The 20,010-nt window shown below is 42.9% G+C and overlaps 3 protein-coding genes and 1 pseudogene across 3 annotated transcripts; 3 read left to right on the top strand and 1 right to left on the bottom strand.

Moving 5' to 3' along the window:
- Positions 1 to 1,277: 1,277 nt before the first annotated feature.
- Positions 1,278 to 8,477, bottom strand: tspan36 (tetraspanin 36). Its single transcript, XM_076730662.1, has 7 exons — positions 8,168 to 8,477; positions 4,834 to 5,025; positions 4,595 to 4,669; positions 4,388 to 4,483; positions 3,302 to 3,454; positions 2,953 to 3,036; positions 1,278 to 2,351 (listed from the first exon to the last, which is right to left on the bottom strand). The coding sequence occupies exons 1-7, from the start codon at positions 8,225 to 8,227 to the stop codon at positions 2,271 to 2,273; spliced, it is 741 nt and encodes a 246-aa protein (XP_076586777.1). The 5' UTR covers positions 8,228 to 8,477; the 3' UTR covers positions 1,278 to 2,270.
- Positions 8,478 to 10,939: 2,462 nt separating this feature from the next.
- On the top strand, positions 10,940 to 11,747 carry LOC143320986 (protamine-like protein). The gene has a single exon (XM_076731066.1). The coding sequence runs from the start codon at positions 11,001 to 11,003 to the stop codon at positions 11,559 to 11,561; it is 561 nt and encodes a 186-aa protein (XP_076587181.1). The 5' UTR covers positions 10,940 to 11,000; the 3' UTR covers positions 11,562 to 11,747.
- Positions 11,748 to 13,174: 1,427 nt separating this feature from the next.
- Positions 13,175 to 13,896, top strand: LOC143321083 (protamine-like protein; annotated as a pseudogene).
- A 2,390-nt stretch (positions 13,897 to 16,286) lies between these two features.
- mpeg1.1 (macrophage expressed 1, tandem duplicate 1) lies at positions 16,287 to 19,053 on the top strand. Its single transcript, XM_076731160.1, has 2 exons — positions 16,287 to 16,730; positions 17,105 to 19,053. Exons 1-2 carry the CDS (start codon positions 16,287 to 16,289, stop codon positions 18,779 to 18,781), a joined length of 2,121 nt encoding a protein of 706 aa, XP_076587275.1. The 3' UTR covers positions 18,782 to 19,053.
- Positions 19,054 to 20,010: the final 957 nt, after the last annotated feature.

The following is a 20,010-nucleotide window of genomic DNA, read 5'->3' on the forward strand; positions in this document are numbered from 1 at the left end:
TGTTCTTCCATAATATACTGATAATTTCCATCCAAAGACAGCTGCTCTGTTCAGATTGATCTGTATTATTCACAATACACAGCATTACTGAGAAAGAGCACTATCTACCCTGCTGCACCACCTGATATCAAGGGTTAACAGAAACTACAGAGCAGGGAAAGTTGAGAAAAACAAGGGCACAGGACAGAAAACAGATGGGTGGTCTTGGTAGGAGATAGAGATGCAAATGCACCTCAAATGCAAAACACAAACAGGTGGAGAAAGATGCATGTCAAGAGAGAAAAGGTGAGCTGGGAAAGAGACGTGAGCATATCGAGATAAACAGACAGGAGAGTGAAAGAGAGACAGGAGGAACAGACAGTTTGAGGAAGGAGGGAAGAAAAGGGGGCTTGGAGCCGACAAGGTTATCTAGCCATGCGTGCGCCAACAGTTCTCTCTGAAAAGGACCGTCCTGTCTAAATGTCAACACAGCCTGGAGCAGTGGGGATATGCCCTGAATAAGATATGCAGTCAAGAGATATGAGAGGGACACAAAATGAGACAGGGCAGCAGGGCCATTTACAACAGCGCATGTCAGTAACACAGCGGTGCACACAGAGGGAGGGGGTGAGAGAGGGGGAGGGAGGGAGAGAGACAGAGAGAGAGGAGGAGTTAAATGAAACTAAGTAACAAGTGATTGCTGATAAAAAGATTACAGTGTCACTTTAAGCTCGAACTCATCTTAGAATCGTATTTAAAGCATCTTTTGTATATAATTCGAACAACTGAATGACAAAATATGATCACATATCTTGTACTACCTCTACAGAGAGTACATACTAGGTGCTATTGGGCCCCTTCACCACCTCAATTGCTGGTTCAGACTTTAAACACTGAGCATGTTCTCTAACACCACCTGCAGGATGTTTCTTGTTACTGCACCCAGATGTTCAACAGTGACAAACATGATTAAGTGTTGCAGTTGTTGCTCATGTTTTCTGTGTGCTAGCAAAAGGAGAGAAAATGCATTTGGTGCAAAGCTGGTTTTAATGTAAAAAGGTCAAAGGATCAGTTAAATATGAATGATGTTAATGGTTGAAATCAGCTCGATCTAAAGCCTCAACAATCCCTTCATCTGTGCTCCATGTCGACTACGATGCCCCTGGACATGAGTCTATATTTTCATTTATCGTTTTGACCACTGGCAAGGTTTATGTAAGGTGAACACTGCTATCTTCTGTATGTGTGGCCCTAAAGGCCTCTTTATCAGCAGAGTCATGAGGTAAGAGAGGGAGAGATAACCAGCATGTGTCACGTTTAATGTCATGCTCTGAATGTACATCTGTAACACTGGTCTGCTGGAAAATAACCATTTCTGTAACATTAAAAAATGCTGAAAAACACAAAAAACACAGAGGACAAAGGAATACAATCAGGTGATGTAAATGCACCAAACTTCAAAGTATTGGGAAATATTCACCTGTTTAATTTAGAAACATAATAAACACAACCAAAGTGAAACTATGCAGTTAACTGACCATTACACTTTATATATGTATATATATATATCTATCTCAATAAGGCATTAAATTGCAACCCTTGTGTTCAAAATCACAAAAAGCTTAAAATATAGCTCGAAGTCCTTCATTACCGTACATTCCAAAGAATATTTTCTACATGAGAGTGAGAAGGTTTCGGCAAGATTTCACCTAAAAGTCCAACATAGTTTTCTCCTCTGTCACCTTTTCTCTCCTGCGATGTGATGGCAGCTGCACCAGGTTGACAGTCAGCATTAGAAACTACAGGATGCTTTTGAGAGGAAGGCTCTCAGCAAACAGAATCCAACAGAGATCAACATTTTCTATGGATTACTTTCAAAATGGTATTTTGGGCTATTGTCTCATGTGTGTTATCCCAAAGGAAGGCCATAGTTGGGCTGAAAAAGTACAGAAACCTGAGGCAACCACACAGAAACTTTACCATAAAAATCTCCAAAGGGGGAAATTTAGTCAACAACTCAGAACTGAAAGCAATGTCCACATTCAGCAAAATGATTTAACAGGTCAGAGGAACATTTGTGCTGATTTCATCTATGGAGGAAAGCTGTGTATGACCCACTTCAGACTGAGACAAGGTTTGCCACACGTGTATACTTTATATATCATTATTTTAAATAAAACTTAAGATTTGAGCAGTGATTGGCCTGGACGCTGCTGTGCACTGCTGAGTGAAGTGGTCGGCAAACCTCGTCGAGCAAAATGAGGAGGTGGTGGGTGGGTGCAGGAGGTGGTTCAGGCATAGAGAGGCTGGTAGCCACTCCTCCGGCTTCCGCTTTTACAGGTGATGACACACACGCTCAGCATCCCAAAGAACTGCAACAGGAAGGATGAATCAGACATAAACTCTTAAAATTCTGGAGCTTCATGTGTTCACAGGACAAGCTCAAGTAATTTCATGGCTAGAAATGAGTGGGTTATTCTTGCATTTGTGCCATGTCTGATTCTGACTTTCCTCAGCCTCTGTGGAAGAACAAGAAGTGGTCTGCAGAACAATCAGGAGGCCATTCCAGTCAGATTATTTTCCTTAGTGAGGCCTTCTCTGAGTTCAGCTTTCTGAGGAAGCTAACTTTGAAAAGCAGAACTGAATCTGTATCAAGTGTATAAACACAGAAATGGCTGTAGCCCTGAGCAGAGCTATTGTACTTTTACATGAGTAGATCTGAAGACGAGTTATGTTCTACAGCACAGTAGTACACCTTGGTTGTCCACCCCTCATGAGCCATGTCACACAGGTGGTGCTAGGTTAGGAAATCCATGCAGTCGGGGGGTACAGCATGGCACACAAAGGAGTATAACACGTAGTCGACTACTTCAAAAAGATACACCATCTGTTGCACTGACTGATGTGCACCTCACTGCTTTGAGAGCAGGATGTACATACAAAAGCTGCTCAACTGCATGTGACCATTCTTACCTTGATGATGGCGAAGCCCAGAATGACCAGCATGGCGTAACTCAACACGCCCTGTAGGAGGCTGTTCAGCTTGGGCTCACAACCCTAAAACATATGAACACAAGTACAGTCAGTGCGCATGCTGCATATGCACATCGAAAGCATCTGCTCTTGCTTTATTGCCTCAGAGGTGGGAGAAAATTTGATTTTGCAGACTTAATTCACTTTATTTCATTCGGTGTAAACTAGCTCCTGCTTCAAAGTCTTCTCCGAGCTGCCGTTTTAGAAGCGGTTAAAAGCACTTAAAGAGGAAATACCTAATAAACTGTCTTTAAGTCAAAAGAGCAGAGTGCGCTTCTGTATGATTTACCTCTTGGTAAAGCAGGTCCAGCTGATCCAGTCTGCCAGTGCACTGTGTGCTGGTCATGTTTTTACAGCAGGACCGAGGCACTGTGTTGTTGTGGCTGGTAAACCAGGTAGTGTTGGACCAGCTGGTGTAGTTTTGAACACCACAGCATTGCAGCTGCACGAGACAAAAAGAGAACAGACAGGCGTTAATACAGAACCCAAGAGGAGACCAACAAATACATACGACAGTGACAAAGAGATATAATAAAAGAGTGAAAGACAGAAATGGAAAGAGTGACATCCTGCAGGCTTCATACAGCTTTTAAAGAGTAAAATTCAAGCACTTCTCCAGCACTTTCAAGGTACCAAAACTTTCCACCCTGTTAAAATTTCTTTACGCCCACAGCTATCAATGTGTTCCTTCCTTCCTCACTTCCTTTATTCTACCAGCTGTTCAAATAAACCTCGATCATGATCATTTGATGCTTGCTAAATTCGACGGCAGGAAGACAACAAACAAGTCGCCAACAGGATCATTTCACTTCAAATGTTAAAAGCTTTTTGGTTTACATAAGTGAGTTTGATTCATAAGCGTAGATGAAACACCAGATTCAAGCATTTTTCAAGGAGTATATTCAAATTCAAGTATATTTCAGTTAAACAGTTCAAATGAAGCATTTTCCAAATGAGATCTTATCGTCAACATATAAAAGTGAGTGAGTTAGTGCACTGAGGTTATTTAGAGATACTGACTTTTTGACCTGCATGCTCTCAATCTACCTACTGAAATGAGCAATTTCCTGAATGACTTTTAACAGATGCAAAGGTGTGAATTTGGAGCATTTAGAGCATGTGGATGGAAAATACTACATTTTTTGGGGGGTTTTATCGCCCATACTGTGCTTTTAGCTGTTGCTGTTTTAAGGGGGTTTCTTTGTTTCTTCTTTAAGAGGCAAGAGAGAAAGAGAGAGATTGTGGACTAAACAGAAAGTACAAGAGAGGGAAATGAAAGCGAGCGAGGGGGAGAGGATGCAGGCAAAGCAGAAGATGTGGAGGAGAATGAAAGCACAAGTGATAAGACAGAGCTGCAGTGGAACATAACGCCAACCTGAGTCTGCAGGTAGTCCACAGCTTTGGTCTCGGGATCCTGTCCGTCGTACTTTGTGAAGGCGTCATTCATGGAGCGCTCCAGGTCTCCGTTTATCTGGACAGATGCAAAGAAAGAAAAGCAACGTCGATTGAAAGTCCAATGTCTAACACAGTTTACTGTCAGCAGCGAACATTGTGTGACAGAGGACATGTATCTGTGACTCACCTTGTTTTGGTAGATGAAGCTAAATACCAAAGCAGCCACTTCAGCCGCAAAGATCACCATGATGATCAGAAAGAACTGCAGGGAAAAAGAAAACAAGACGTCGTGAGGAAATTGAGCGAGGGAAATAGAAGTGAAAGAGAGCGAGAGGACAAACAAAAGCGAAGGGAGAGCAAAGACGAAGCGCAACAACATAACTAACGATGTAACTGAAAACGCTCACGCAACACACACACGCTTACACAGCTAAGGCCGACTTTAGATTCCCGGATTGTGGCGCAGCATCCCACCAGTCCGAAAATGAACATCACCACGCTGACGCCGATGATGATGGCAGCCGGGACCAGTGTGTACTTGTCCTGAATGAAGCTGTCAAAGTCATTATAGCTCCTGATCACGTAGGCACCGACGTAGGCCAACGCCGTTCCTGCAGCCTGCAGGGAGGAGAAAACATCAACATGTGGCACGTCAAAATGGTAGCTCACAATTGACAAGTTTGCGATACAGTTTAGGGTAAGATACAGTCAGTATTTCAGTATTAAAAGAAATTATAACTAGATTACCATTACATTACCATATATATAGCTAATATTCTGGAAATAAAGGCAAATATTAGGATCCAGTGCAATGGACACTATTGAAGTGTGTACATATGTATCTGCTGATGTTTTTTAATCACAGATCATTCTGTAAAAAAAAAAGAACACACAAAGTACACAGCTAATAGCCACATTAAGGCACTCTCTCCTCGTTTGGACAATTTCCACTGCAGTTGTTTTAAGTCTGTGCAAAAAGAGTCAACAGTCATTAAGTTTAGGATCATTGAGCTTTTAAAAACTCAGCATACTCAGACTTTGCCTTAAACAAAACAAAGTACTGCAGAAACGAACAGAAAACAGATGGAAAGAGCTGTTTTTTAGCCTGGATGCTGATATTAGATTCATCAACCAGTGTGGTCCTGTTCTGTCAACGTGACATACTGTAGGTATAAAACACAGGAGAGGTAATAACATATGATAGTGCATCAACAGTTATGAATACCATCAAACATAAGGAGAACAAGCTGCTTGGTAAATCCCTGTTAGATAAAGCACAAAGAGAATTTTCTCCTTTGATTATCTGCTGTGATCTCATGTGATGAACACAGGCGGTGAAGGTCATTGACAGTCTGTCAGATGTGGATTTGGCATCAAGTCACACCACCATCACGACTTTTCTGCGAGTCATGCTTCAGTAGTGAGCTCACTGATCATAAGACTGCATGTATATGGGCCAGTTTTGTATGTACACAGTACAGTACAGTGACTGTTATGTGATCAGTTCTAAACCAATCCAGAAGTCAAACCTAAAGAAACTTCCAGAACAGAGACAACAATTATGAAAACAAGGACTCTAAAGTATTGATCTCATTATCAACCGGCCTGACTTCCCTGTGCCCTTTGAAACTCACTGTGTCAGAGTGGATTCAAACTCCGGTGCGTGATAAAAGAATAAAAGAGGACTGTTAGTGTGGGTGTGGGGGGAGAGAGAAAGGCAAACGCTGAGTGACGAAAGCTCCACTTACACTTCAGAAGCTAAACTGCACATTAGTTTCTACTCTAATGTGGCTGCTTGTGTAAATATGAAAATATGTGATCAGCTAAATGTGCCTGTCCACGATAGATGGAAAATTTGCAGCACTACATACTTCAAAAAAAAAAAAAAGAAAAAAGAAAAAATCTCCCACTTCTAGTATCACGGTTAGTTTTACTTCCCCTGTAATGAGGTGAGCTGTAGATTGTGCGCTCGGTTTGTTCATATGCGAACAAACATTCATCCTGCACTTTAGCCTCATGACTCATTTCTCTTAATCACACCACAGTCACGAGATCCCTGTGGGGTAGTTGCTGCCCCCCCCCCAACCCCCATCTCTCACCCCTAATCTTTCTAGAAACTCTGATCTTGTGCCTCAGAAGCAGCACAAAGAGGCTTACACAACATATAGAGCCCATGCACGGTGCCACCTCTCTGGAATGTGAGAAGGCGATGTTTCTTGATCCGTGGGGCTGATTTCAGAGGGCCCCTGCAGGAGAAGCGTACTCGTGCTGTGTCTTAGACCATGTGTGCATGTGCTTCCAGACATTCAGAACACATGAACTTTTTAAACTTCTGATTTTTCCCCTCAAATCACGTCATTTGTTTAGAAAAAAAAAAAAAAGAGGATGCCATGTCTTATCATAGGACCATTACATCAAATGGAAATATTCTAATTAAGTGGATCATGTCAGTCACGTTCTCACTCAGTTCCCTGCATAATAGCTGCCATCTTTAGAAGGTTTGGGAACTTCACAAGTTTTTCAATGAACTTTTGTGGCTTTTTACAAATGTTTATGTGCATAATACGATTTCATAAAGACAGACTTTAAATGGATAATCAATATTCTGATAAACCAGCACAGTCCCTCCATGTCCTAAAGAGGATATGTCAGGACATTCAAATGAGTGGGGACATCCCTACTGTATCTAACAGAATACAACTGTGATTTAAGACTCCTGCTTTGGTGAATCAGAGGGGAAAAAAAAAAACATTGATGCTTACCATTCTATCCTAATACACGGACTTGTTCAGTTTAGCTTGACAGACTACTTTTAACTGCTTTGCAGCTAGAACCCTGTGATGTATGTGAAAGCTTTTTTGCCATAAGGTAAGGGTGTGTCAGGTGAGAAAAACAAGACGGAATGCAATCGAGCCTGCACACATTAAACATCATAAAGGGATAAAACACACTCATATTTAGAGAGGAGGAAAACTCGTGTGAAACAGACAGACAGACAGACAGACAGACAGACAGACAGACGGAGCATTAGACTGGAAAGAAGATGGAGAATAAGGAAGTAAATTTGAATTCAAGAGATAAGCCATGCCTGTTTTCTCTTGCAAATACACACACGCATAGGCCATCTCTCTCTCTCTCTCTCTCTCTCTCTCTCTCTCTCTCTCTCTCACACACACAAACACACACACACAAACACAGTAATCACATTACACAGCCATCAGTCACAGACACGCAGAAACGAATACTCTGAGCCTCTGAACCAATTTTCCTCCGAAGGAGACAGTGGACAGCTGACAACTGGTCGCCTGATATGAACTGTGGTCAAATGAGTCAACGTTGAAACTGGCTGACGGCCAAATGTTACAGCAGAGTCAGGTGAATCAGCGTTCCCCTGAACCCAGCCTGACTGAAACTCATATGATTGGGAAATGTTACTCACAGCCTTTCTGGAATTTTTTCTTTCTATTTTTCTCTTCTTTTCTTTTCTTTTTTTTTTTTTAAATGAACGACGCATATTTGCGCTGTGTTATGGTACAGCGGAAATGAGGGAGTACAATACAGCGATGGCGACTGTGCAGGCTGGAAAACTAGGACAGGCTGCCAAGATGTTTATCAAGTCACAACTCTGATTTAAACACACAGCAGGTTACAAAATAATAACGGCGACGCTTCTCAGAGAAAAAGGCTGTTCACTCTCTCCTAGACCGCCGTCAGCATGAGCTCAAATATCTGCAGGTGGAGAAATATCACCGCCACTTACCCAAAACACCAAGCTGAGGAAGAGGAGGATGGTCTTGGAGGTGAATATTCCGCAGTCCATGCTGTCGGAGGGAGCTGAAGAGACAGAAGGAGGCCTGTGAAGTTGCTGCAGTCCGGTTTTTATCGCTCACAGCGCCGAGCTGCTCTCTGTTCCTGCTGCTTTGGTCACAAGTTCTCTCAATCTGTCTGTCTGACTGCAGTGACTGTGATCACATGGTCACATGCTTCGGGGAGGAGAGTGATGGAAAACAGGTTTGTGCTGCCCTGCAGCTCCCCTCACCCCCCAACGGTGGGAAGCAACGTCACATTACGCACCACTCCTCAAGAGCGTGAAGGATGATAAAGACTTTAATGGTGGAAGTAAAAGATGAGATATTTCATTCTGGTTTAAGTAGTTGTTCAGGTGAATATATTTACTACTGAGCAATGATCACACTTTTCTACGGATTTAGCATGGTTTAGGGTCCACTTTCATTTGAAATTTGATAGTTGTTTGGTTAGTTATTGCACACACACACACACACACACACACACACACACACACACACACACACACACACACTCATATATATATATTAGTTTTTTTTTAAGTTATTCATGACATAGCAAAAAACATACCACATATCTACTGTATCGAGTAAGATCGAGCAATGACGAGGCCATTAAAACAGTCCCCTGAGGGAACTATCATTGTCAGAGGAGGGAACTCCCCTCCTCTGTTCCTCAGCACCTAAAACTGAGTATAATCTGTCACAATAAAACATATTCTAATACAAAAAAGAGACTTCTGTGGGAATTTAGAGCTGCAACACAGTGGATGTATGAACACTGTTTCAGCAGTGAGTCACAGCGGCAGTGCTCGGCTGAATACTGGTGATTTAATCTGACACTTTTAAGTTAAACACTACGGAAGTTTGAGGAGATAACAACATAAAGCGACTCTCGGTGGCTCTTCTGACCAAGACACAGATAAACAGCACATAATGTAAAAGGAGTCACTTACATGACATTACATGTGCAGATGTAGAGTCGAGCACCATAAAACAGTGACTCTTTACTCAATGACGTCACTGCTTTGGCTTAATTATGGGAACAACATGTCAGTGAACAAGCTCAAATCCAACCTGTGTACACTGTAGTGTTAAAGAAGGTGAAAGGGCGTGTGTTCGTGAAGGTGTTTTTCTCTTTTGAGATGATCACAGCTTTATCTGATCTGATGCATATTTGCTTCATTCTCTGTTCTCCTCTGCAGCCCTGCGTTACCGCGGACTCACCGCTCATCGACAGAGAAAACACTGCAGATACTTTGAGTGGGTGCCAAACAATCAACACACTTTAAAACTTAGTCTACTTGAGAGGACAACTGCATTTTTATTGGAACTAATTTCACGCACTCTGTTGGAATATGTTCTCTGTGTGCGCGCGCTTGTACAGACGTGTGTAACACGGGGCGGCGCTATCAGTGCGCGACAGGAGGCAGCACTACATTTGCCAGTCATCTCTCTCACACACACAAACACTCACTTCTCTCATCAATAAAAACAGAGGGAGAAAGAAAGCGGGAAAGAGAGCCAGAGATGATTTTAAAAAAAAAATCAGTAATTTAAATTATTGATCTGTGTCAGTATAACTGTAATATGGTCAAAATAAAATTACTGATGCACAAACATGTGACAGGACACAAAATAGTTAACAATACTCGAAGTAAATACAATAATAGTGCTTCATCTTTGAACTCTGACTGAAATTCGTATTTCACATGCATTATACCATACATTGTGCTGTTCATTGATCAAAGGCTCTACAGACAGCAGAAAGTTTGTCACAGGAGCATTCAGTGAAATATGATGGCACTTTAAATAAAAGGTTTACATGCAGAAGACAACGCGTTAAAAGCACATAGGGGAATTTTCTTTGCGTTTTTTATGGCATAATTTCCTGTAATACGATTAAGCCAGTTGTCAAACCATAGACCGGCACTTTAATAACAAATAAACCGATTGTAAATATACAGTTAGTTAGAGTAAGAAAAACCCGGAATATTAATCTTGAATCTTGAATTCGTTTCTCTGGCCGCCCCACCTTACGGGTTGATAACTTATTCTGGCTGAGGTCCATCTCCCGCCACACAGAGGAGACATACAGCCTGCAGTAATATTTTCACTAAGATATATATCATATAATGATATAAAACTAACATTTTCTCATATTAAACTATTTTCACCTCACACTTCTCATGGAAACTATCTTGCATCCGTGTTTCAGGAATCTCTGTTCAGGTCACACTATGGTGGGTCTGCAAGGCAGCTGTGTTTCTTTGGTCATCTTTAAATGAATTTAATGAGCAAAAGCGGCAGAAATTAAACTAAGTTTTGGAGCCAGTACATCAGCCTTATTGCTATTTAAACTTATTTACTTATTAAAGTCTGTAGATGATTGTTTTGAGGATGTTACTTTGCTAAAATGTTCAAAATACGCGTCTCAAATTACACCTTACAACTGGCAGCTATGTAATTACGCACAATAAACTTTGACATATTTTATGAAATCTCTCAATAAAAATACCGATACAGAGAGTTGAGATTACGCTGATTCTTACAATATACTTTTAATCTGGAGTTCTAAGACTTTACGCAGGGATTTTACGGAATAATCCTGCTGGAGAAAACACAAAGTTCATCAAGTTTGAGAGGAGAGAAGAGGCGCGCAGTGGCGGTGAGGCTGACTCTACACGGTTCTCATCGCGTCTTTATAAAACCTGAAGCTGTCAAGAGGGCCCACAGAGATAATACTCTAACACAGTCTCACTCGATAGGAGCAAAAAGGCCATTACAATGTCTTCTGCTGCTATTGCTTTGCCCTCGGCGACTCCGGCCAAATCTCCCAAAAAGAGATCCAGGACTCAGAGGAAGACGGGCACCGCAGTGTCAGACCTGATACTGAAAGCCGTGTCATCATCCACGGAGCGCGGCGGCATGTCCCTAGCAGCCCTGAAGAAGGCTTTGAAGTCCGGGGGATACGACGTGGTGAAGAACAGAGCCAGAATCGTCCTCGCCATCAGGCGCTTGGTGGCCAACAAATCACTGACCCAAATCAAGGGCACAGGGGCCTCGGGCTCCTTCAAGGTGAACAAGAAGCCACCCACACCTCGAAAGAAGAAGGCCGTGAAAAAGAAGCCAAAAGCCAAAAAGGTGAAGAGGACCAGAGCCAAGAAAGCAGCCGGAGGTGCCACTCCAGCAGCCAAGAAGTCACCTAAGAAAAAGAGGAAGACAAAGAGTCCTAAGAAAGCCAAGAGGCGTGCTGCGACCAAGAAGTCCAAGAAGCCCAGGAGTCCTAAGAAGGTCAAACGCAGGGTCACCAAGTCTACCAGGACCAGAGCTGCTCCTAAGAAGTGAATCCTCATAATGGACACTGAATGCTGACCAAACACCTCTGGTGGCTGTGAACATACGTGTGGACTGAACCTCCTGAACCTGAGTTTGCTTTAGCTATTTTTCAGTTACTCTCTCAAAGAAAACACCGAACCTGCTGTTTTTACTCCCCTTCCCTGCCACCATCTGCCATGGTCTGTAAAGACTTGAATTGCTACAAATAATAAACATGTTTTAATTTGTAGAGCGTGTCCTATGCTTTTTATTTCAGTTTTGAACAAAACAAAAACAACTTTGACAAACAGCATTTTATATGTCCTCTGTTTATGCAAGAACTCTGCATAAGAGCACATCCTGCTGTAGACAGCATTAAACTGAGGAAGCACCTCATCGAGCCTTTAAATCTGTCAGGTATGCATCTTTAAATTTACAACGACGTACATTATTGACTATGTTTACTGTCCACCGTATTATTTGAGTGGCCGAATTTTGATGTGTAATTCTATCAGAAATCTTATATAGTGCCCTCAGAAACCCCATAGTGCAACTTCATAGATGTGACAACGACCGCTGTGTCTCTGCAGCTTCCACTTATGACGCAAAATCATGATCATTAATTAAGTGTCCGAAATCTGAACGTAGTGCTCACTGCTCAGTGGACTATGGATTGTCCATTATGGGGATGTAGTGACTGGGTGAACAAAGGGACGATTTCGGACCATGTCTTGATTTGCTGGATTCACAGTGACGCTGGAAAACGGTCGAGCGCGCGCTACGTTTCCTAGTGGCGCCATTACGCACAGTTACGCACAGGAACCAGAGCGTCCAGCACTGTGTACTCACACACATTTTAACACTGAAAAGTTTGCCGTGAAGAGACGGACACAAACAGCTATCGTGGTGCCTGAATATAACGTGTTCATGGTGCAGTTAAAGAGATACTGTCACACATTTGCCGGTATTACAACCTTCGTCGCGAGCAAAGAGGTGCCGAGAGTTTATTGAAATGTGACCTGGATTGGAAACCCCATACTGCAGTGTGGAAAGTTTTGGTTGTTTGCATTGATCTCGGCAGACTACTGGGTGGAACCAGGCTGGTCGTTAAACAGCAGCTGATGACTCTCGCCAGCTGTGTGCAAAACGCAGCTGATCGTCACTGACAGCAGTGGGCCTGGACGGGCGTGTCAAGATGTGTTCGTTGGTGTTTCTCTTATCTCCAGTAGACAAAACACACGGCGGGGACTCACCACGGGTGAAGAGATAGTTATGCCAGGCTGAGGAGCACAGACATGCCATCCTGATCCGAGAGTACAATGACTAGACAGCAGACGAAATCGTTTGAGTGAGTTTGGCATGGAAAAAAAAGGTTAATAAAGGGATACGCACGTATATTCATACAAAACTTAGAGGGTGTATACTATACTGAAGTAGTGAGGTCTTAAACCCCTGAAGTGACAGCGTTTTCTTCAGTATGCGATGACTCACAAAGCCATTGAGTTCATCGGTTGTGTGGTTGTGTGTTGCCATCTACCGGCAAGATTCTGTAACAATTAATTCACTGGACTGTGAGGCGGCCAGTTCACCACAGATAATACTCTAACACAGTCTCACTCGATAGAAGCAAAAAGGCCCTTACAATGTCTTCTGCTGCTGTTGCTTTGCCCACGGCGACTCCGGCCAAATCTCCCAAAAAGAGATCCAGGACTCAGAGGAGGACGGGCACCGCAGTGTCAGACCTGATACTGAAAGCCGTGTCATCATCCACGGAGCGCGGCGGCATGTCCCTAGCAGCCCTGAAGAAGGCTTTGAAGTCCGGGGGATAAGACGTGGTGAAGAACAGAGCCAGAATCGTCCTCGCCATCAGGCGCTTGGTGGCCAGCAAATCACTGACCCAAATCAAGGGCACAGGGGCCTCGGGCTCCTTCAAGGTGAACAAGAAGCCACCCACACCTCGAAAGAAGAAGGCCGTGAAAAAGAAGCCAAAAGCCAAAAAGGTGAAGAGGACCAGAGCCAAGAAAGCAGCCGGAGGTGCCACTCCAGCAGCCAAGAAGTCACCTAAGAAAAAGAGGAAGACAAAGAGTCCTAAGAAAGCCAAGAGGCGTGCTGCGACCAAGAAGTCCAAGAAGCCCAGGAGTCCTAAGAAGGTCAAACGCAGGGTCACCAAGTCTACCAGGACCAGAGCTGCTCCTAAGAAGTGAATCCTCATAATGGACACTGAATGCTGACCAAACACCTCTGGTGGCTGTGAACATATGTGTGGACTGAACTACCTGAACCTGAGTTTGCTTTAGCTATTTTTCAGTTACTCTCTCAAAGAAAACACTGAACCTGCTGTTTTTACTCCCCTTCCCTGCCACCATCTGCCATGGTCTGTAAAGACTTGAATTGCTACAAATAATAAACATGTTTTAATTTTTAGAGCGTGTCGTATACTTTTTATTTCAGTTTTGAACAAAACAAAAATAACTTTGACACACAGCATTTTGTATGTCCTCTGTTTATGCAAGAACTCTGCATAAGAGCACATCCTGCTGTAGACAGCATTAAACTGAGGAAGCACCTCATCGAGCCTTTAAATCTGTCAGGTATGCATCTTTAAATTTACAACGACGTACATTATTGACTATGTTTACTGTCCACCGTATTATTTGAGTGGCCGAATTTTGATGTGTAATTCTATCAGAAATCTTATATAGTGCCCTCAGAAACCCCATAGTGCAACTTCATAGATGTGACAACGACCGCTGTGTCTCTGCAGCTTCCACTTATGACGCAAAATCATGATCATTAATTAAGTGTCCGAAATCTGAACGTAGTGCTCACTGCTCAGTGGACTATGGATTGTCCATTATGGGGTTGTAGTGACTGGGTGAACAAGGGCACGATTTCGGACCATGTCTTGATTTGCTTGATTTGCTGGATTCACAGTGACGCTGGAAAACGGTCGAGCGCGCGCTACGTTTCCTAGTGGCGCCATTACGCACAGTTACGCACAGGAACCAGAGCGTCCAGCACTGTGTACTCACACAAATTTTAACACTGAAAAGTTTGCCGTGAAGTGATGGACACAAACAGCGATCGTGGTGCCTGAATATAACGTGTTCATGGTGCCCTTAAAGAGATACTGTCACACATTTGACGGTATTACAACCTTCGTCGCGAGCAAAGAGGTGCCGAGAGTTTATTGAAATGTAACCTGGATTGGAAACCCTGTACGGCAGTGTGTAAAGTTTTGGTTGTTTGCATTGATCTCGGCAGAATACTGGGTGGAACCAGGCTGGCCGTTAAACAGCAGCTGATGACTCTCGCCAGCTGTGTGCAAAACGCAGCTGATCGTCACTGACGACAGTGAGACTGGACGGGCATGTCAAGATGTGTTTGTTGGTGTTTCTCTTATCTCCAGTAGACAAAACACACGGCGGGGACTCACCACGGGTGAAGAGATAGTTATGCCAGGCCGAGGAGCACAGACATGCCATCCTGATCCGAGAGTACAATGACTAGACAGCAGCAGACACCTCAGGTCAGTTTAAACTGTGGTAGTATCTGGAAGCTGGAGTATTGGATGGAAATGGAGCTAAAAGTGTGACTGAGTGGCTAAGAGTGTTTTGAAGATAGTTAATAGATACGGCAAATGTAATGATTTATGCCACATCACATATGAAGCCAATGAAAACATGGAAAATTCCCCACATGTGACATAACATAAAACATTATTACACTGTCCCAAATTTTTATTGTATTTGTTGCAGTTCTGTACTTTATTCCTACATGTATTGTTTTTACTCATCATTGTAGTAGCCAGACATTCGGTCTTGACTGTTGGGTGCTGATGTTGGGTGGTGACTCAGGCAGAATTTTTCAGGACAGTCCCAGTGACCTCCACTCATGTGACAGTTCACACAAAAAACAGCAATATTTTCTCTTAGTTTGTCTTGTTTTCACATCTTCTCTCTGTTCCCTTTAATAAGAGGAAGCCAGTGAACAAATTAATCAACGGAAGCAGTGTACCTTTAACATGTGACTGGGTTTTATATTAAGCTTAAGTTTCATTTTCCCCTTTTTCACAGTCATCCTCCTGTGTACACTTCAGCTGCTTTCTGTTTTTTTTTTTTTTCCTTTGTGTCCCTTTCCTATTGGATGGGGGAATAATGAGAGAGAGAGAGAGAGAGAGAGATAATGTGAAACATAGCCAAAACATACTGTAGATGAAAGACTCTTGATGTGATTTTATCCCTGACAACTCACGGCTGAGGTATTTGTTGTCAGACTGCATGATGGTTACTTAGAATTGTACAGATTTAGGCAGGTTCTTGTGACCTCCTCATATTACTCTTGAACTAGAGTTTATTTTAACACGCTGCGCTTTTGTCACTGACCTCACTCTACTCACTTGAATAATTAGGTAACATAAATCATGTAATTGCACCATATTGAACACTGGTTTATGGCTAACCATAATATTTGCTGCTTCAGTTCTTCTTATATTGCCTTTAATTATGTTACGTGATAGAAAATGATAGAAGTTTCGTCATAAATTAGGAAGTGTATTGAGTTTTGTTCTGTTAGTACAATGGTCTGCCTGCAAATATAAATGCAGATTTGCAATTGAAAGCAAAACCACATCCTCCCCCAGCAGTTCTTAAACAAGATGTTCCTGTTTGTCATATGATAAAGTGCATAAGAGGAGGAGGAACTTGGCTTGACCCCTTATATTCAGTCATCTTAGCCCTTTCTGACACAGTCATCATGAAGACAGCAGTGAAGCTCCTGGTTCTCCTTCAGGTCTGCTCTTCAGTGCCTGTCAGCCACCCCACCAACTGGCTCAGACAATGTCGTGCCTCCACCAACCTCTCCATAACAGCGCTGGAGGTGCTGCCGGGCGGAGGCTGGGACAACCTCCGGAACCTGGATGTGGGTCGAGTCATGAACCTCAGCTACATCCAGTGCCAGACCACTGAGGACGGGCTTTACCTCATCCCAGATGAGGTGTTTGTCATCCCGCACAAGGAGACGGGCGTGGAGACAAACTCAGAGATAATCAGCTCCTGGCTGGAGCAGAAAAGCTCTTCGTCTTATACTATAAATGCAGATGGCTCCTTCCTCTCAATCCTGAATGGCAAATATTCGACAGAGAACCAGAGGATGAAAACCCACCAGGTCAAAGACTCTTCAACCACAACCAGAGTGCAAGTAAGTTGTTATTTTCAATAGTTTGGATGAGCAGTGTGCCAGTGATTGTAGATCAGAAGCTAAAATTATCTGTGAAATATTTTGTTCATGTATAAAACAAGTACTACTCTACCCTGGATTACTGCAAAGATTGGTTGATAAAAGTGTTTAGTACCATTATATATCTTATTTATTTATGGGACCATTTAACAGAGGCAACGCACAGTAAACATTAGTAGACATGCCAATGTCAGCCAGAAAGCCATTAGTTCCTGGAGTGATTGATGTAACTCTAAAAAGTAAGGAAAGAAAAGGAATACAACATTAATAAGCAGATATAAGTATGGGAGATGTTAAAAAACAAACTAACATTTTATCTGATCTCTTTCTCAAAGGTTCGGAACCTCATCTACACAGTTAAGGTTTATCCGGACTTCACTCTGGACACACGTTTTGCTCAACAGGCCAAAGAGATAGCCAATGCAATAGAAAACAACCAAACAAGGAATGCAGAATATCTCTCAGAGAAGATGGTCCTGGACTATGGAACCCATGTTATCACTAGTGTTGATGCCGGGGCTACCTTGGTGCAGGAAGACTACCTCCGTTCTTCATACGTGTCAGACAACATTTCACAAAGTTCCTCTCTCACAACACAGGCAGGCTTAAACTTTTTTGACAAACTCAAGTTTGACATTAGCAGTCACAATACCCAGCAAAGCTCATTGCTTCAAACATATCAGTCCAATATTCAGTACTCTCTGATTCAAAGCCACGGTGGCATGGCTTTCTATCCTGGCATCACTCTGGAGAAGTGGCAGGAAAGTACCAGGAACAACCTGGTTGCTATTGATCGGTCTGGATTTCCCCTACACTATTTCATAAACACCAACACCTTCCCTGATCTGCCACAGCCAACACTTGGCAAACTGGCTCTGACAGTGAGTCAGGCCATAGAGCGATACTACAAGATCAACACACGGCCTGGTTGTGTCGACGTCAACTCCAAGAACTTCAACTTCCAAGCCAACCTTGATGATGCATCCTGTGAGGGCCCTGCTACAAATCTCAGTTTTGGTGGCGTCTACCAAGTGTGTGATCAACTCAGCTCAAATGCAGGTCCATTATGTGATGCCCTGGCCCAGAAAAACCCTGACACAGGTGACTTCTCCTGTCGTTTGCCGTACTCCCCCACTTTACTCAGATCAGAAGTGAGACAGCAGGGTTACACTTCGTACGATTGCTACGACCAGCACTACGATTGTGGGTTTCTAGGCCTTTCAGATTGCTATCGCAAGGTGTGTCAGGATAACTACCATGTTCGCTCTGCTCGCATCAACACCTACTGGTGCTCTGTAAACGGGAAGGCCCCAGACAACTCAGGGTATCTGTTTGGAGGCATATACACCCCTTCTCTCCTGAACCCCCTCACCAATGCTAAAAGCTGCCCCTTAAACTTCATTCCAGTAAACTTTCTCTCAGATGGCCAAGTGATCTGTGTGAGTAACGACTATGAAACTGCCACCAGATACTCAGTGCCATTTGGTGGCCTCTTCAGTTGTCAGTCAAGCAACCCTCTGGCTGGGTCCCAACGTCACTGCCCTCCCAAGTTCAGTCAGCATCTCGCTACAGTGAGTGACGGCTGTGAAATTCTTTACTGCGTCCAGTCAGGACTGTTCACAGGTGGGCAGCTGCTTCCGATCCATCTGCCTCCTTTCACTAATCCTTCACTTACCAGCATGCAGTCCACAAACACTGTTATGGTGATGACTGAAGGAGAAAAGAGCTGGGTCAGAGTGGGGCAAACCAAGGCGTGGAAGCTGGCCAAACCAGAGGAAATCCAGGAACTTGTACGCCAGCTTAACCCAGAATTGAGTCAGATGTCTAGTGGGGAAAAGGCAGGGGTAGCCTTTGGGGTGATTGGTATGATTGTGCTGGTGGTCATAGTGGCGGTAGTCCTGGTGAAAAGGAGGAGAAGGCTGTCAGGGTTTGTTAGAGCTAGAGGCTATGCGGAAATAGGTGGAGAGGTAGACCGTGAAGAAGGAGAGGGAGATACAGGAAGTGAGGCTTGAGAAAAACGCACACCTTAGAGGCTTGGCTCCCAGAGATTGAAGTTCATCTGGTCTGACAGATTCACATAAATTCACATTTGAACGACTGCTATAGATAGTAATTGTAACAGTTAAAGATTTATTAATCAACATTTGTTCAGACGCCATGATGTGTACTTTAGGTCTTAGTTGAGCATAGGTAAAACTTGGTATTTTGCAGCTACAAATTTTAGACTATCATACTCTGAGACATTTAAGAAACAGCAATCTGCTTTGACATCAACAAGTGGCACAAAAAAAAAAAAAAAGAAGTGATTTCCAAAGACCATGGTGAAGCAATACTGCCCTCATGAGGCTAAGATGCACAATGCCATGTAGAAACATTTTTATTTACTTCAATGCTTTGTGAGTGCACATTTAGAAAGCATGTTGCTTAGAAATATTTGTACAGATGATTGGTGAACATTTTGTGTAGCCTTTTTTTCAATATGTGAATGATCAAAGTATTTCATTAAGGATTTATAATTTTTTTTGTACTTTACGTTGTCTTTCAGGCAACTAAAAATGACAGGATTTATAAATGTATGTCAATCAAACTCCTCTGTACTGCACTTAACTACTAATTAAAGTACTGCAAAACAATTAAATGGATTTATGTCTTCATGTGTATATTTTATTTATGCTTGGTATTTCTCTGTTCACATAAAACAACCTAAATCCTGTAAACATACCTGGTAGTGGTCACTTAAAGCAGTGACCATGTAACACGTATACGTGAGTTTCTTCAATCTTACGAGCTTAACAAAGTGAGTTAGGTCTCTGAGTTAAATCCAAGCACATTTAGTTTCATCTTTTGATGACCAAAATTATATTTACACCATAGCAGCAATGCAAAACTCACTCTATTAAAGCATGCACATCATGCAAGTCTGGAAACGTGGCACCAGAGCACATATCAGTTCTCTAACCAAAATGTCAAATCTGGGCCAGAAAACAAATTTTCCTCTGTCTCATGTTGAAAGAAACTCTGTGCAGAGTGCAGAGACTTCAGAGAGAAAACCACCAACATTCCACCCACATCCATAAATAGACAATGGCAAAGCTGATGTCATGTGGTTGGTAAGGTTATCAGTACACAGACAGGCCGGCTCAGACACTATAAAAACTCACACCCACTCTAACAGACACACATACACTTCACACATGTACTGTATACTCACATGCACGTACATACACATACATATGGCCAT

Source organism: Chaetodon auriga, chromosome 5 (genome assembly GCF_051107435.1).
Source record: "Chaetodon auriga isolate fChaAug3 chromosome 5, fChaAug3.hap1, whole genome shotgun sequence".
Taxonomy (NCBI): Eukaryota; Metazoa; Chordata; class Actinopteri; order Chaetodontiformes; family Chaetodontidae; genus Chaetodon; species Chaetodon auriga.

Excerpts from the sequence above, each read along its gene's own strand:
- tspan36 (XM_076730662.1), bottom strand. The coding sequence starts at position 8,227 with ATGGACTGCGGAATATTCACCTCCAAGACCATCCTCCTCTTCCTCAGC. Across the intron at positions 4,484-4,594 it reads GCTTCATCTACCAAAACAAG|ATAAACGGAGACCTGGAGCG; the intron begins GTGAGTCACAGA and ends GCATCTGTCCAG. Across the intron at positions 3,455-4,387 it reads TGGACTACCTGCAGACTCAG|CTGCAATGCTGTGGTGTTCA; the intron begins GTTGGCGTTATG and ends TGTCTCGTGCAG.
- LOC143320986 (XM_076731066.1), top strand. The coding sequence starts at position 11,001 with ATGTCTTCTGCTGCTATTGCTTTGCCCTCGGCGACTCCGGCCAAATCT.
- mpeg1.1 (XM_076731160.1), top strand. The coding sequence starts at position 16,287 with ATGAAGACAGCAGTGAAGCTCCTGGTTCTCCTTCAGGTCTGCTCTTCA. Across the intron at positions 16,731-17,104 it reads CAACCACAACCAGAGTGCAA|GTTCGGAACCTCATCTACAC; the intron begins GTAAGTTGTTAT and ends TCTTTCTCAAAG.